At 42.6% G+C, this 17813-nt stretch overlaps 2 protein-coding genes and 1 long non-coding RNA gene across 3 annotated transcripts in view; 2 read left to right on the top strand and 1 right to left on the bottom strand.

Moving 5' to 3' along the window:
• LOC119022462 (macrophage mannose receptor 1-like) overlaps nt 1-16762 on the bottom strand; it is a 409060-nt gene extending 392298 nt beyond the window's left edge. Inside the window, exons 1-11 of the mRNA XM_037103392.1 lie at nt 16228-16762; nt 13861-14051; nt 11632-11851; nt 11245-11363; nt 9075-9312; nt 6971-7054; nt 6393-6568; nt 5156-5372; nt 4010-4345; nt 3623-3685; nt 1084-1146 (exon numbers count right to left, since the gene is read on the bottom strand). Coding sequence (XP_036959287.1) covers nt 1084-1146; nt 3623-3685; nt 4010-4345; nt 5156-5372; nt 6393-6568; nt 6971-7054; nt 9075-9312; nt 11245-11363; nt 11632-11851; nt 13861-13989 — 1645 coding nt within the window. The 5' untranslated portion in view covers nt 13990-14051; nt 16228-16762. The remainder of the gene's footprint in view (nt 1-1083; nt 1147-3622; nt 3686-4009; nt 4346-5155; nt 5373-6392; nt 6569-6970; nt 7055-9074; nt 9313-11244; nt 11364-11631; nt 11852-13860; nt 14052-16227) is intronic.
• LOC119022489 (putative C-type lectin domain family 20 member A) overlaps nt 1-17813 on the top strand; it is an 826153-nt gene that overhangs the window by 419505 nt on the left and 388835 nt on the right. The gene's annotated exons all lie outside the window — the stretch shown is intronic.
• Nucleotides 14164-15308, top strand: LOC119022504. The gene is made up of 2 exons (XR_005075949.1): nt 14164-14993; nt 15070-15308. It is a non-coding gene; the product is annotated as an uncharacterized LOC119022504 (long non-coding RNA).

Below are 17813 nucleotides of genomic sequence, written 5' to 3'. Positions count from 1 at the left end.
TGGGACCTTCTTCTCCTCTGAGAACAGCTTGTTGACTCACTGATGGAAAAGATAAATATTTCTGAGTTTGTATTATTACCTCATTAATATTGTAAACATGAAAATTATGAGTTTGAATTTCTTCTCCAAAACTACGTAGTGCCCCTTTAAAACTCGTCCCTCTTGCGACGGGTCTTCTTCTCCTTTGTCTCCTCCTCCTCCTCGTGGAAGACCTTTCCACCTGCCTGCTTCCTCCAGCTCAGTTTGACGTCTCCTTTCACCCCCTGGTCCTTCAGCCTCTGTTGGACCTGATAAAAACTCCTCAGCATCATCACTCACATACAGATTTTACATTCTGCATTGTTCTTTATATCTTCCTCTGTTTTAGGAGCTCTCTGCATCTCATTTATACATTCACATGTTTTGTTCCCTAAGATGGCGTCGACCTGTTGGCCTGTTGTCCTTTCTGACTTTCTCCTCCTCTCTCTTCTGTTGTAAAGGCTCTGGCTTTTCTAAAACTGATAGTAAAGTTTGTGCTGAGCGTCGACTCTGAACGAGTCACAGTTCTGCCTCAGTCGGCCTGCAGAGTGGCACGACTGCACTCTTTAATCCTGCACATATGTACGTGCACAGCTTCCTACACGATGCTCAGCTCATGTCATGTCGATCTGTTTCCTGCCTCTTCACACTGTTTCTTGGTCTGCTGAGTTTTCCCTCGGGGGATCAATAAAGTCTGATTTTATTTGTATTTGTTCTGTTTGTGTATAAAATTAGAAAGGTCCAACATGATTTACCTCCTTCAACATTTGTTCCATCACATCAGAGTTGTTGAGATCCAGAGAGGAGTCCTTTCTCACCAGACGCACTTTGATCACTTGCTTTGTAGTAATAGCTGAAAAAAATATGTTCAGATGAATATTGACATTCATCAGTTTGAACACTGACAGTGAAACTGTGCTTCTATCCTCCATCTGTGTCAGGGCTGGCTCTCACCATTTTGGTGCCTTAAGCAAGATGAGGAGTTGGATTTATGACTGCAGCTGAAGTGAAATATGTATGTAATGAAGACAAAGCCCACAGTAACATACACTTAACAGAACTCACCGGCGTGAGGCTGCGTTGTGCTGGATGTTGTGGTGCTGCTGCTGCTTGTTGTCTGAACTGCAGCTGTATTCAAACACACAGCACGTTCATACTGTTACATCACTGCATTCAGTCTGTTGTATCATTCTACAACTACAAAACATCTGTTCAGATGAATATTGACATTCATCAGTTTGAACACTGACAGTGAAACTGTGCTTCTATCCTCCATCTGTGTCAGGGCTGGCTCTCACCATTTGGTGCCCTGAGCATGATGAGGAGTTGGATTTACGACTGCAGCTGAAGTAAAATATTTCATTATGTATTACATATGTAAACTGACGCACAGAGAGCAAAACTTCTCAAGTCTCCAAAACTTTAAACACATTTTCTGCTTTACACACATTTTGCAATTCACAATGTCACTTTTTAAATGCACTGAACACAGTTCTCTGCATGAGACCCAACAATCATAAAGTCACATGTTTGCCATTTCAAAACACTGCCATTCAAAAGGACACTACAGGAGCTAACTGGCCACTATATGTGCCACCTGGCAAAACAATTGTTACTGTAACTGTTACCACTTCAGTCAGGAAGTCAGCACTAAAAGACCACAGGTGAGCCCCCCCCCCCCCTTTTTTTAACAATAAGAACAAGGGAAGACGTTGCAGAGAGAGAAAGAGGAAGAGGGAGGGTGAGAACAGTGTTGGGCTGTCAGGGCCACCAAGACCTTCTCTGCTGGCCTAAACACTATCAGAATCACAATGTTTCAATATATTTTTTTTCCATGAATATGTATTAAATTATTTCCAATAGTCTATTCTCTTCATTTCATAGCTTTTCTCTTGGTTTTATTTCAGCCATCATGTGTTGCCAGGGTCAAAGAAATCTTCCTTGTAGTAAACCCCATGTCATAGTGTATCAGCTGACACTAACTGTACAAGTTTCCTGTACAATTTACTCTACTGTGGAGGGGATATCTTTAGGCTACATTGTCCAAGCCCTAAATTTTGGTCTTTTTGTTTTTCTAAAGGACTGACAGACGCGACCATGGTGGAGGAAGGGCCAAATGTTCACCAGGATACAGGAAGCTGCCACTGTAAACTCGGTTTTGGAAAATAATGAAATCAGATAACGAGAAATTCAAAAGCCGCCTCATCCAAGACAACACCATATTCAACAACATTCAACGAGTCAGTCTGTCCATATTGGCTCGCAGTCTCAAGTGAAACCAAATCAGAATGAAACAACTTTATATGGTGCCTTTTGAGAAAAACTCTGAAAGAAACGAAGAGCTCAGACGAGCATGTGGATGTAAGTGTAATACTGACTGCAGTACAATACATACAACACTGTTTCCCAGTGTACTGGATACTGTAACACCATTTGACTGATTTCTGTTCTTCGTTTTCAGAGTCCTGGAAATGGATGCTCATGCAATCTCACATGAGTTCATCTTTATAGATCAGGCTGGGTTCAACCTAGCAAAGACTGGAAGAAGGGGAAGAAACGTCACTGGCCACAGAGCCATCATAGATGTTCCTGGCCAGCGTGGTGGGAATATCACAATGTGCTCTGCCATCTCCAATAAGCATGGTGTCCACCACCATCACGCCAACATTAGACCATACAACACAGCTCATTCTCATATTTCTGGACAGACTCCACAACATTCTCATACCAGCAGAGCGTATGAATGATGCAGACCATCAAAGAAACTGGTACGTTGTAGCGTGAGACAACATGAGCTTTCATCGTGCAGCCCAAAGTCCAAAAACTGGTTTGCTTACCACCCACCATTGCGCAGTACCTCCCAACATACTCACCATGGTGGTGGAAGGTATATGACCGGCAGCCCTTCGTGCGCTTGCCTGTTGTGCAGGTTATGGAAGACGCATGTGATGAAATTGATGTGGGTGCGATTCAGGGATGGATAAGACACTCAAGGTGCTTCTTCCCTTGAAGTCTGGCAAGAGAAGCTACTGCCTGTGATGTGGACGAGGCGTTGTGGACAGACCCAGCTGTCCAGCAAGATGCTGCCTAGTTATTTTTCTTGCCTCTTTGTTTTCTATATTTTTTCTGCACTTTTTTTTTCAGTTAACTGTTTTGTGAGCATGTTGTTCACTCCAGTGTAAACATCTCTGCTGTGCATATGTTGCACTGAACTGTGAAAAATGTTAAAAAAATGTTTCTACAGCATGTGTGTATATCTGCAAATGTTTCTGTGCATGTGAAAAATCTGAAGAATTCTCTACAATTTGAACTATTTCAGTATTATGGCAAAGCATACTGATGATGAGAGTGTGTTTCATTATGCCCAACAGAGTAACTGGATAGACAAAAATCTGGTAATATGAATGAAGTGTGTGCCATCTGGTGCTAAAGTTTGATTTTGATAATGTTATATGTAGTTCTGGTTGCAGTGCTTCATTTTGCAGGATATATGAGGTATTTTGCAGTTTGGGTGTGTGGTTTTGTGAATTGTGTTAAGTACTTTTGATAAAACCAGCCTAGGTTGCAAAATTGTGTTTTAGGAATTGGAAAAAACAGAACTCACAGGTGTCAGGCTGCGTTGTGCTGGATGTTGTGGTGCTGCTGCTGCTTGTTGTCTGAACTGCAGCTGTATTCAAACACACAGCACGTTCATACTGTTACATCACTGTTGTATCATTCTACAACTACAAAACATCTGTTCAGATGAATATTGACATTCATCAGTTTGAACACTGACAGTGAAACTGTGCTTCTATCCTCCATCTGTGGCATCTGTTTGATAACTTTACAAATAACTTCATGTCAATGATAAACATCAGGAGTGTTTACATTTTATTTTCTGTCCATAACTTTATGTTTTCTGTTGGTTTTGTTACATTATCATTGATTTGATGCTAAATTAAACCAGAATCCAAATATAAATAGTAGTTCATCAAACATTAACACTCACTGTAGCAGATGAACGGTCTGTTCCGGCCACAGGGATCGTCCCACCATTCTCCACTTCTGCTGAAGTCTGCCACCACACAAGCGTCATTACCAACATCATTGACAGGTTGACCTCGAGTCCAGTCCCTAAATGAGGAGTCACTTCCATCCGACCACTTCCAGGAGTCTCTGTAAAGGCCGATCCAGGCTATCTGTTTTGCAGGTACCAGGTCCGCTACCCTCTGGTGCTCTGTCATGTTTCTCACACTGGCCAGGTCTGTGTGGTGTTCTCTGCAGTAGCTCTGGGCCTCAGTCCAGTTCATGAGAGTCTCGATGAGGACGAACGTCACATTCAGCCCTGAAAACAGAGCACAGTGCTGTGCAGAGGAACTATAACATACAGTTTACCATCCATGTCGAGTCTGTGGCAGAATTCACAGCATCATAAATCCACTGAATTAATGACTTTGTAAAATAAAAATGGAAGACATGATCATCTTAATAAATGTTACTGAGTATTTCTTCACCGTCTCTCCACATTTATAATCACATGCTTAAAATCTGCATCTAATAGATTCACACATTATGTTTCCTACATGTGAAAATGTTCTCAGATGTATGAAACACAAACATAAGGCCCTCTGAAGGGTCACCAGGTACATCTGAGGGGTCGTCACATGGTTGATGGGAGAGGAAAGAAAGGAGAAACCTTCTGATACACAAATCTGTTTTCAGCTTTTCTTTCCTTTAACAGAGTGCATGTACTCAGTTACTTTCATGTGGGCTGTGCAGTCAGATCTGAGTTTTATTATGTGAAACAGCTGAATTGCGGCCACGTCTCCGTCTGAGTGACTCAGAGACTGAAGCGTGTCTTTAAATCCAGCAGGATGGACGATTACAACGCTCTTCTATCTGCTCCACCCAAACAAGTCATTCATCACCGACAATGTTTTTTCTCATTCTCATCTGATCACTGTCACATCATCAATATTAACTGCTGCCTTATTGGCTTGTAAGTCGTCTGAAAAGCTCTTTGAATTGTACTAACTTTGATGGAAGGTGCTGTAAATAAAGTTTGACTGACTGATCCTGTATCAGCCCAAATAATGAGAGAGAGCTCAACAAACTGAACTGGTGTGTTTTAAACTTCACTACTTAATATTCTCACCTCTGACATCCATGCAGACCGACCTATGGCGAGCCATACAATCATAGTCGTTCCATTGTCCATTAATCATCACGGTGCAGTGCTGTCTACTGATATAGTTGTCTGGTTGTCCATCCTGCCACAGTCTGAACTCGGCCTCCCCGTCTCTGTAGAAGCTGGTGTTTGACAGCGACCACCTCCAGCTGTTCACGTCATCATACAGCCCAATCCAGAATAACTGAAAGCAGCATTTTGTATTTGTTTCTTTAGCCTCACATTTATTACACAGCAACACAACATACACTCAAAAGTTAATCTGAGGCTTCAGCAGTCTGAGTGACACAAATCAACAGGCTTTCTAATCCAACATTCACTCCTTGTGTTTCCATCCACTGCAGCTCAACAGAGACACTCAGTCTGGTGAAACACAACCAGGGAATTTTATATTAAAACACTTTACAGCCCGATTCTAAAAGAGTTGGGACGCTGTGTAGAATAAAGACACAACGCAAACATTTACAAAGACCTGACTTCAGTTCTGCTGTTCCTGAGCTCATGTAGTAAAATCATTTCTACAGTCAGTGTTTGACGACCTCGCCCCGTCCCTGCTTGTGGACGACTGAGCCTTTCGAGGACGCACCTTTCATACCTGATGATGATACTATCACCTGTTACTGATGAACCTGTTCACCTGTGGAAGGTTCCAACACAACAACTGTCAGTGTTTTGTTGCCCCCTCCCAATTTGTTTGTTTGGTGCTGCAGAATAGGCCTTTATTTACAATAACCAGTGAAGTTCAACATGAAATAAATAAATTGTCTTTGTCCTGTTTTAAATTGAGTTTTTGTCCAAAAGGGTCAACAAATGATCACATTCCCCGATTCTGGTTAATTTGTATTTTACACAACGTCCCAACTTGTTTGGGATGAGCGTTGTATCCATATATAGACATGTAGACATAAAGTCTGTGAGTTCATCTCTTATTATAAACATAAATATGAGGCATTTTCTAGAGGGAGGAGAAGTTTAAATTCAAGCTGCAGCTTCATCAGACACCAGATTAAAGTGCTGCTTACAAGTAGAAGTTCAGAGTGGCATTAAATGGAAATAGTCAAGTACAAATACAGAACCTCTAAATGTTTCTTGAAATGTATCTACTGACTTTACACCAATGTGGAAGTGCAAAACTTTCAACCTGCGTCATTTACATGATTGTTGAAAATGGTTTGAGATGAAATAAAGACATCAGTGAACTCACAATAGACCCTTTGCTTTGATCTACTGTGTCGTTCAGGATCTTCATGTCCTCCATGTTGTCGACAGTTGCCAGGTCAGTGTATGTTGCTCTGCAGTACTTCTGAGCTTCAGTCATGTTCTTCTGGTCATAAACAAAATGGTACTGACGACGGAGCTGTGATGAGACGGCACTCAGCCCTGTAGTGACAACAGAACAACGTGAGACTGTTGAAACATCACATCTCTGTGTGTTCAGATGAACATTTAAATTACATTTAATTGTTTTTTAGATCAACATTTTACATTAAAAGCATGATAAACCTGAAAACAGAATACAACAATACATTTATAATAACAGTTCAGAGTGTGTCCACCTGCAGCAGCTCCAACAGTGATGTGCTGCTTTTACAAACAGTCAGGGGAATTTTTACTGCAGACACCTTAAGTCCATTTATCTGATTAAAACTTCTTCACGTCACATTTTTACCAAATATTGCAATGTACTTGTTTGTCCAGGTGAAGGTGGCAGGGCTTTTACACCTTACAGGTCCCTGTGCTATAGGTCTCAATCCAACCATTTGTCAAATGAAGTCTACTTGCCTGATGCAGCCAAGACGAGCAGAAGAACCACGTCCATCTTCACCGGCTCCCTGTTCACTCTGATGTGAGCTGTCAGACTCGCATCTGTTGAAACAGCTGAAACAGCTCACAGCACCTCAGAATCATTTGACATCCTCTGAACAACTATTTGCATTTCATGAAAAGAACACACCTACTCCACAGGTAGTGTTTCAGGAAATTATTTGTTTAATGGAAAAAACAAGAATTAAGTGTTGGCAGATCTGTCAAAAACCCTCTCAGCTGTTTTTGTCTTGAAACATGTTTGTCACCCACCTGGAAGTCCAGTCGGAGGAATTTGGTGACCCTAAACAAGAATTTTTTTTAACGTGGCTTCAAAAACACTCAGTTTTGAGGTAAGGTTTGCCCTGTAAGCTGCAGGGAGGGCTGCCATCAGGCTGTCCTGCCACTGCTCCAGCACCCGGCCTGTTCGCTCTACCTGATGAGCCCACAGACACAGATAAAGTGGTCCGAGTGTTTCCCGGGACAAATATGTCCCACAGTCCACCTGTGTCATCTCCATCGCTGGCTTTTTGTTTTACAAACCAACCATGAGAAAAAGACGAGCACAACCCGTTAACATCAGACAACCACTGAACATACAGTTGGGAATTAAGATGTTGGTGGTCCTGGTAGTCCTTGGCTGTCCTCCAGTGTCTCTGGGCTGGTTAGGTAGTGCAGACAGGCTGGGAGCTCCAATCAGGACTGGACCCTACATGTTCAGTCTTTCCACAGGCAGTTCAAGATTAGTTTGACTCGTACCTAGATTATTATTTAAGGTGGCAGTGTGAAACGACACTACTGCTAATCACAGACGCTAAGTGCTGTATCACAGCCACTGGAATTGTTTTAGTTCCTTGAAGATGTTTCTGCTCTCGTCCACTGCATGAGAGCAGAAACATCTAAGTCAATGATATTGACTTTGTTTCGAAGAAATCTGGTTTCATCTGTCATTTTCAGATGGCTCTAAATACTACGATACCCATGAGCCTCAGTGAAGCCATGGTGAAGTATCCAGTTGTGCACATGGTGAGCACTAGCCTATATAGCATTGCCGGTGTGACTGTGTTAGCATGTTGACAGTAGCATTTATCTCAAAGCACTGCTGCTTATTTACACTCAGAATCGTATGAAAGACGATTCTTCATCCTGTAGCAGCAAAACAATAAAATCTACGATGGGAATTAAGAAAGTGGAAACTTATTCTTTCTTAAAGGATGAAGCAAGAAAAAAACCCATCTCGGAATTGGACGTAGTAATTCTACATTAAAGCTCGTCCTCTTCTGGACGGGTCTTCTTCTTCTTCTTTGTCTCCTCCTCCTTGTGGAAGATCTTTCCATCTGACTGCTTCCTCCAGCTCAGTCTGATGCCTTCACTGACCCCCTGGTCCTCCAGCCTCCATTTCAGCTGAGATACAAAATATTCTCTGTCCTTAATATCTCCAAAACGCCCTGCGTTCTGTGTTAGCAGCATTATTACCTACATTATTGATTCAACAATTTGCTTTTTTTGTGTTGTTGCTTTTTTAAAACACAAAAAATAACTATGACATGTACGCTGCACTTTTACATCATTCTCAACGGTCGGCTAAATCACCTGATTGTTTTGTTTATTTAATGTATGAAATTAGACAAATTCACCTGCTTCAAGATGTCCTCCATCACAGCAGGGTCATCCAGATCCAGAGAGGAGCTCTTCTTCAGCAGCCTCACTTTCACCACTTGCTTTGAAACAGAAACTTTAAAAAAAAAAAAAAGAAAAAGAAAAGAAAATGAAAACTATTTTCATTCTTTAACATGTGGGTGGTGTTTTAGGGTCCAATAAAACCTTAGTTCAGTTTAGTTTAGCTTAGCATGGGCCCGTCTTAATGAATGATGCCATAACTCCAACAACACAAACTACCATCCGCTGCTTCTTCAAACGCTTCCATGAACATTATCAACATTATGGATGTTGAAACTATTTACTACCCATAACTCTGGATTTACTGATGTTCGTTTTCTCTTCATTTGCTGCTTTTGAGCAGTTTTTTGGCTGTACGTGAAAAACTGTCATTTAAACACGCGAATCGTGAATGAAAACTCACCACTGTAGCAGATGAATGCTCTCTTCAGGTGACAGATCCAGTCCTCCCATTCTCCAGTGTTGTTAAAGTTCGCAGCCACACAAATCTCCTTCCCATGTCTGTTGTTAGGTTCCCTTGGTGTCTGTCTCCAGAACCGAAATGAGGAGTTACTCCCATCCGACCACTTCCAGGAGTCTCTGAAGAGGCCGATCCAGAAGCTTTTTTCTCCGGGTGCCAACTCCGTTATGGAGGACAGGCACTGCCACAATCAAAAACAAAGAAATGAATAAAAACATGGCTCAAAAAATAAATCATCATGACATTAAATGCACCAAAAATAATATCAAAAGTAAATGTGGACATGAATTACTGTATTAAATCTGACATTTGCTTTTGTCGTTGATTCCTTCTGTATTCACATCAATTTCCCTTTTTACATTTTTAAATGTCTTTATTTGTATTTTCTGTCTTCATTATTGTATTTCCACACATGTGTTACCTCCACCAAGAGGGCTGCGTTTCTAAATAACGTTGTTGATCGGTTGGATTGGTTTCAGCCAGATGACACAAAAACAAAATAACAGCCGCCCCGACCAGGATTCTGATCTGAATCATATTTTGTGGAGACTGCTAACTACTTCTACCTGCAACTTTAGCTACCATTAGCTAACTAGCTGTGTATTCAGCGGTGTTGTACAAACAAACAGCAGCTCTCAATCCTTCATTTCTTCCATTATCAGGCGACGAAACAGCCAGTTGTCTATGAAATTACATAATTTCAGAATCGATCATCGACATAAACTTCAACAAAATGTTGAATTATTTGTTTATTATTGATGCCTGTTATTGACCTGTCAGTCCAAAGCTCCTGTACCAGAGGTGTTAAACTAAATGTTGTGTTTTTTTCATTTTGGCACAGTCAGCCCGGTGTGGGGGGGATTTCCATATCTAGTTCTTCCTCCTGTCAGTTCTATGGAAATATAGACTCTAAAAATAGCTCCACTAGTTCAGTGGAAGACTTTTCCTATGAAATGAAATACAGACAGGGGAGGGTGTGAGCTCATACGGAGTGGAGAAGGAAGAGAGGGCAGGTAGCAGCAGCCAGTTAAATGTCCAGTGAAGGTCTCAGTTGTAGGTAAATAAAGCTGCAGCCTCTCAACACTGAGCTGAAGTCTCCCATGAGCAGCTTCATTACTGCTGGTGAAAGTCAACAAGTCGAGTACAAACTACTTTGGCCCAGGAGGGAAACACACACCTTCTCTTTCTCCCAGCTTCGGTGTGACACAGAGCAGGAAGAGGCAAACACACAAAGATTTAGTAACAAGCTACAAAACCACTGAAAAAAACACAACAAACTAAAGAAACGCCGTTCTCTGAGGATTCCTCCACAGACATGAGTTGAGTCTCACAACACAGGCCTGTTTGAAGAGAGATGGAGGGGTCGTCACGGGTCGGTGCAGCCCGCTTGGAGGTGTGGTGGCACACTATGGCCCGACTAGGCCTGGTTAAACTGGTAATGCAAATCGGCGCTGCTTGGATCGACTCAGCAACACCCAGAGTGACAGCTGAAAAACTCCACAGAGCCCGGTGCTCCGAGTCCGAGCAGAGTGAGAGGAGCTAAACGGCTAACGGAGCTCCTGCTAACTAATGTTAGCTGAGCAACAATTAAAGCTGTCATTCAGGAAACTCTCAGTCTCAGTGTTGTTTCCTCTACAACAGATAAGTCAGTGGATAAAGGTTGTACCGTGATCAGTGAGGCCTCGACCCCCCAACACAGCTCCTCTCATGTGTGAACAGTTACGTCATCAAATTCAGCCCGACATCAGAATTATTCCAGCCACCGTAGCTGTCAAGAGACCCGCCTGAGTGCCAGGTAGGTTTTTAAAAGCAAAAGATCCAAACTGAACTGAGACTTCATCTTCCAGAGACCCCCAGTGAACATGACATCCCGCAGACATGTCACAAACCAAAGGCTTAAACACAAAGGGGAGAGAATAAAGACACTAATACAGAGATACATTTAAAATTGAGCAAATAAATGAATAAAATGGAAAATTTTATAAATGTGTGAAATAACTGCAAAGGTAAATACACACAGGAGCAGATTTAATAACAGAAACATTTATTAACGTCTACATTTATCTATTCATTTTTTATTGTTGCAGTGTCAGTCGCTCCATTCATCTGTTACCTTCTCGTTCTCTGTCATGTTTCTCACACTGGCCAGGTCTGTGTGGTGCTGTCTGCAGTAGCTCTGGGCCTCAGTCCAGTTCATCTTTTCTTCAGTGTGGACAAACGTCACATTCGGCCCTGAAAACAGATGTTCAGAGGGACAAACCGTGACCTTCAGTTATCCATCCACGCTGTGTCTGTGGCAGTACCCACGGCACTATAAACCCCCGGAGATGTAAGAAAGTACATCAGTAAAATAAAGGATTTATGAAAAGCTAAGTTACAAAGTGAAAGCAGACTTCACACCGAGCTGCTTTAAATGACATACATGGAACCAGAGACAAAGAGGCAGAGAGGTCAAACACCAAACTGGTACATTTGCAACTTCACTCCTTCACATCCTCACCTCTGACGTCCATGCAGACCGCCTTAATAAGGTTGTGACATCCGACATCGTTCCACAGTCCGTTATCATACATCTCTACACAGTGTTCCCCACCGTTCTCGTTGTTTGGTTCTTCAGGCGACCATCGTCTGAACTCAGTCTCCCCGTCTTTGTAGATCCTGGTGTCTGACAGTGACCACCTCCAGCTGTCCAGGTCATCATACAGCCCGATCCAGGCAAACTGAAAGCAAAGTGTGAATAGTTGCATTAGCCTTGATTGTCATATAAAGCATTAGAGCCTATGCTAGCTTTTAGCTGCTTAAGGAAATGTTGAGTAAATAATGTGTGATGACCACGACGAGGTTGTCAGTGATGGTAACTGTTCAGCTGCTCGGCCCAGCTCCACTGTGTGTCTTTGCCTCCTTCTTTCTGAAATCAACAATGACCTCATTGGTTGTCTTGACGTTGGGCAGTAGATCGTTCTCTGTGCAGCGCTCTGCAGGATTGTTGATTTTCTCCCGATGTGAACTCTCATTGTTGTTTCTACTGCAGCCGACGGTGTAAAGTTCAGAAGTCAAGTCATTTGCTTGAAATGTGTTTGCAATGTGTGCACAGGAAAACATTTACATGTCTGTGTTCTCACGGTTATTTACATGTGAATATCTGTATTTGCATACATGCAGGCAGTAACGGTGACCAGTTGAATCTGCCTCTCTGGTTCTGCTGGCTCCTCAACGGATGGTTCTGTGTGGGTGTGAGAGAGGAAATGTTGGGTGGTTTTGTGAGGCTGTCCGTGGGGAACATTAAAGTGCTGCTCCAGAAGCGGTCCGTGTCCATCCTGCTGTCCCTCATTCGTAAAGACTAGTCCAGTCATCACCGACGATCCCTCACGTCACAGTGGCATCGTCCACATTTATCACAACAAAGTTCTCCTGATGTCTGGGAGTGCGTTGTGGTTTCTGACAGCAGCCTTCACAGCTGAGTCTTTGCTGAGGAGGTCAAAACGAGGAGAACCTGTTCGGCTCATTCGACAGTGTGGATGAGGAGCTCCTGCTTTTGTGGCCTGTGACATTTTGAACCTGCTGCTACATATCTTTAGAGCTGTTGGTGTTGAGGTCACTCTCCAGTCTCTGCTGATGTCTCCTCTTTGCCTCGTCGCCGCCAGCTCTCGGTCTTGCTCTGGCAGTGATGTCTGCGTCCTCGTCACCGGTCCAAACGGCAGCTTTATCGTCTGTGGATTGAACTCTCTGAGCAGAGAATGTGGTCGACTTCTCAGCGTTAGAAGTTTAACATCTAGTGAACTCTGTCCATCCTCTTCAGCTGCGTTTGAGCACCAAACATTATTTATGTCGACCCAGAGCCTTCATCCTCGATCATCCACATGGATCCTGTAAACGCACTTTTTTGAAACCGGGTCTAAAAATGCTGCTCTTGCGGACAGCGAATCTGCATACTTTGCGTATCGATGATGCCATCGCCCCACCCCTCGACCTCTTCACCCCGCGATGTCTCATAACAACAACAACAACAACAGTTGCGGACTACATGCTTGTGTTGGTGCTGCAGAATATATTGAGCCTATCAGGGTTACTAGGGCAAAATATTCTGTTCCTCTGCTGCTACGCTGAGCAAAAAAAGAATATGGACAACCGCATACACCACATCGACTTCTTCTTCTTGTGTTCGGTTTCTCCTTCTACTGTCTGTTTGTATACAGCGTGCAAGCTTTATGTGCATGGTCCATCTCTTCTTCTCTGTTTTTGGTGAATTTCAAGCGCCACCTAAAGGCTGGAAAATGAACTACAGTGTTGAGTTGTTTACAACGGATCTGTTTAGACGCAAATATTCTTGAAACAATGTCAAGGAAGAAACACGGGGGGAAGAAAGATTGTTTTGGTATGTGTAGACATGGCCTTAGTGTTGGACCTAGTTTAAACTACTTTTATACAGTTAGCTCCTTTAGTCCAGTGGTTCCCAACAGAGGGGTGCCACTGGATAAATCTGATGATTCACTGGAGCAGAAAGAAGAAAAGTTCTGATCACAAATCTCTTTTGAGTTTTGTGTACTACCCTTTTCTGATATATTGTTTGTGACTCATTCAATATTTTGGCCTGTTTGGGTCTGAAACTGTTTTTTAAATTAAAAGTTCATTTGACTTAGTTTCTAACACTGTAAAGGCAGAACATTAAAACAATCTATCACACTTCAAGACAAAATGACTGAGTTGAGAAAGAATGAAGTGAACTCACCTGGCTGTATTCAGAGTCCACCACTTTTCTTCTATCTGCCATGTCGATCAGGATCTTCATGTCCTCCATGTTGTCTACAGTTGCCAGGTCAGTGTATTTTTCTCTACAGTACTTCTGAGCTTCAGTCATGTTCTTCTGGTCAGAAACAAAATGGTACTGACGACGGAGCTGTGATGAGACGGCACTCAGCCCTGTAGTGACAGACATGCACACTGATCACATTTGGACCAAACATGACTTAATCACCTTCTGGTTCCAGATCAGATCGTGTGTAAAACTTTAAGCTGTTTGTTCAGAACGCAAGATATTTTCTGCACGACTCGACTGCTTTGACACCTGCAGCTGAAACAATGACAAAGCATGATTTTTCATTGAGTTGGACTGTACATCAATCAAGGGAACATTCTCTGAGTTCTGTCACAAGAATACCACATTAAATATTAAGAAATTAGAATTTACAGATAAGACTTGCCTGATGCAGCGATGATGCACAGAAAAACTTTTTCCATCCTTGTCTCTTCCCTGCCTCTCTCTCTCTGTCTGTCTGTGACTGCAGACGTGCAGCTTTTAAAATCCCTCGTTATTCATTAACTATCATCTTCATCACCTTCGGCTTCATGCAAAGTCGTTATGTCAGCGCTTATTTGCCTATCGGGGTCCTCAGTCTCTTACTGTTTACGTTGTGCTGAATAGGTTGTTGAGTCAAGAATCAGTAGCCTTTGTTCAGAAACATGTTCTGACACGTGTTGATGTTGGACAGTTCAAACATGTCGAGAGGAGCACGACTACATCAAGTCAGGGAAATAAGAACATCTGAGCTGAATGAGGCAGAGATGTAAACATTCAGACACCACACCTGCTGAGCACAGCTCCCAGGTCAGGCCTTCTTCCTCTCTGCTGCCTTCTAAGCCCCTCCCACAGAGGAGGAGCCTGCTGTGCACAAGCAGGCTTGTAACCATGGTAACAGAGCACGCAGGATAACCAAGATGTTGGATTCAAAATAACAGAAAAAACAACATGAGCCCTGGGGGGTATTCCAGAAAGGAGGTTCAACAAACTCTGAGCCTAACCCTGAACTCTGAGTTGACTTACCCTGTGAAGTGTTCAGTTCCAGAACAGCTGATCTCAGTTAGGTAAGTTGAATCCGAGTATGTTAACTCTGAGTTGAGCTCATGCCTGACAACTAGTAAAAAGCCATCATCAATGCAGCTGTGTGACCAGAGGAGCTGATCCTGAGTCAGGTCGCTGGGCGACCAGAGGCGGAGGGCATCACTCACCCCCAGGACCAACATTAGAGGCAGACACACACTGACTGTCTACAGACAGAACTACAAGTCATTTAATCTTCGGACTTTGAAATTACGTTGTTGGAAAAAATAAAATAGGCTATACCGATGGTTACTTTTGTAGTTAACTGTGGGAAATAAAGAAAGCCAAATGAAATGTGAGTTATTTCTCTTTTTCTGGCTGCTGGAAGGTGATTGATTAACCTGTGAAGTGATAAAAAAAAAAAATGAAGAGGATTGTTCAGATCTGAGAGCACGTCAGTGATGACGTGAAGCCTGATATTTGCTCTGAAGCCGGAGAACATAAATGACAGACTGCTGTTCGATTCAGTCCTCGTCAGGGAGTAGAGCTCATCTAAATGAATCTAAATTTTCCGCCTGGTGTAAAACTATATGAATTATTTCTGCTTCAACATGATCGGACTGAGAGGGAAAGGACAGCTGCTGTCAGCTCCGTCAGACTCAGGGTTTCTTCAGGTAAACGTGCCAATGAGCAGGTTACATTCACAGATTAAGTTACCGCAGTAACAGACCCAGAGTTTAAGTTACCTCTCTTTCTGGAACTGAAAACTCAGAGTTTCTCTCATCTCAGGGTTAACAAACTTCACAAAATCCGCTTTCTGGAATACCCCTCTGATTGTTCTATTTCTGATCAATACAACTGAATTACAATGACAGTACCTCATGCAGATCACTGTAGATATGCAGAGTAACAGACAATATTCCTCACATGGCTGTGGACGAGTGACCAGGTGATCACTCAGGTAATCATCACCACCATACTGCCATTCTGAAGCATGAGGAACTTATTTCTCTAAACTTAGTCAACCACGTCAGAGCGTCCTGAACACAAACTAACGTTATTATAACTGCCAGCTCACTTAAAGATACTTTCACTAACCAGCAGTCATAAACACAAAGCTAAACACCAGAGTTAGCATACAAGCTAACAAGCTAGATATAGCAACAAGCTACGTAGCTCGCCCGAAACATCGGCGATATGCGCTAATGTCGGTATTACTGTAACCGCCGCCATCTTAGTCTTGTGCTGAAAAGTAAAACATATCCAGCAGGTTCTTACCAGTCCAGCAGAAAACTCCTTACAAAGCCCGCAGCTCCTCCACCTCTGAAATGACGCTCTGGTATTTATCCTTCTTATTTCTTCTCTTTGACGTGGATAATGGTGGGGCATGTTTCTGCTGTTGCCTCTCCGCCATTGTTCACAGTTTGGGCGCGAACGTATCTGACCAGGTGACAGCAGGCACTGCGCCTGCGCGAGGGAGGGGCTGCCAGCAGCAGTATGACAGTGATTGACACTTCAAGATGAAACCACATCAGGAAGATATGTTCAGCAAACAAATACACAAACAAACACACAAACGAGCATGTACACAGTTATGTCATCTCATCAGTAAAGAGTCTGTGTGTTTCAGAAGTGCATCAAACTCCAACAAAAACAGTTTCCTCTTATTCTAAAATGTCCACTGGGTCCATTTCAGTGACATGTTTAGTCCAACTCACAGTATTTCATCATTACATGGAGACAAAACAGCAAAAAGCTGAGACCACGGATGATTTTATCAGTAGAAAGACACTCATTTCACCGCAGACTCCATCTTCCCTCTGCACCAGAGATCCTCAGCTGGCTGCTGTTTGATTAACAGCTCATTTCAGCTGATAGGAGCTTCTGTGCCCGCCCTAGAGCCGAGAACAGCCAATGAGTGAACGTGTAGAGCAGTGAGCCTCTCTGTCTGAGCCACTTACACACAGCCTCTGGATGATTGATTGACTGGAATAAATGTACTCAGTTGCATTCCACCTCTGCAAGCTGTAAATCTAGAAGAGGCTGCAGATCACAGAGGCTGTTATGGGAGGTGAATATGTTCATCAATGAACCCAATTTAACAAGTGAAGAAATGATTGAGCTCAACTCATTATGAAATGTTAATTCATCATTACTTTCATAAAAACATCAACTGGATGTTATTTTCGACTTCAAAGAAACTCTGAATTGTTCCTGACATTTTCTCAAACCACACTTTATTTAATTTCACAATTTTTATAAGGACACACTTTATTTCATTCTGTCATTCTTCACAGTTCATTGACAGTGGTGATGTCACCGCCCCCGTCATCCATCAGCCAATCACATGTGCCCGCCTCACCTCAACTAGCAAACTGAACCAGTGCTAATTTAGCCAGTTAGCTCCTGTTAGCTGGAGCAACAACATCAAAGTCATTGTGAATCAACCAACCAGAGGCTGCTGCTGTAAATACACACAGATTGGCTCCATAGACTGAAAGCTGAGCTGCTGAATATCACTCTGACATGAACAAAGACTTTCTTTTCTCATGAAAACACATTTTAAAGATTCTTCAAACACTAAAGTTCATCTTTTTAATGTTTTCTTCACTGCAGTTTCCTCCAGTCGACTCTCATCTTATCTAACCTGCAGTCATTTATCTCATCACACAGTATTTTGTCTCATCACACAGTATATTAAAGAATGAATAAAGTCTGTTAGAAGTTCCCACAGCCCAATCAGATCACTTTAACTGCCTTGTTATAATCGACCAACAGTGTGAAACACAAAGATATATTAAGTTTATGATCATATATGAAAAGAAAACATCAGATCGTCACATTTAAGAAGCTAGAACCAGAGA

The sequence above is a fragment of the Acanthopagrus latus genome, chromosome 7 (genome assembly GCF_904848185.1).
Source record: "Acanthopagrus latus isolate v.2019 chromosome 7, fAcaLat1.1, whole genome shotgun sequence".
NCBI lineage: Eukaryota > Metazoa > Chordata > Actinopteri > Spariformes > Sparidae > Acanthopagrus > Acanthopagrus latus.
The sequence above is the reverse complement of the archived record's forward strand: the minus strand, read 5'-3'. Positions and strand labels throughout refer to the sequence as shown.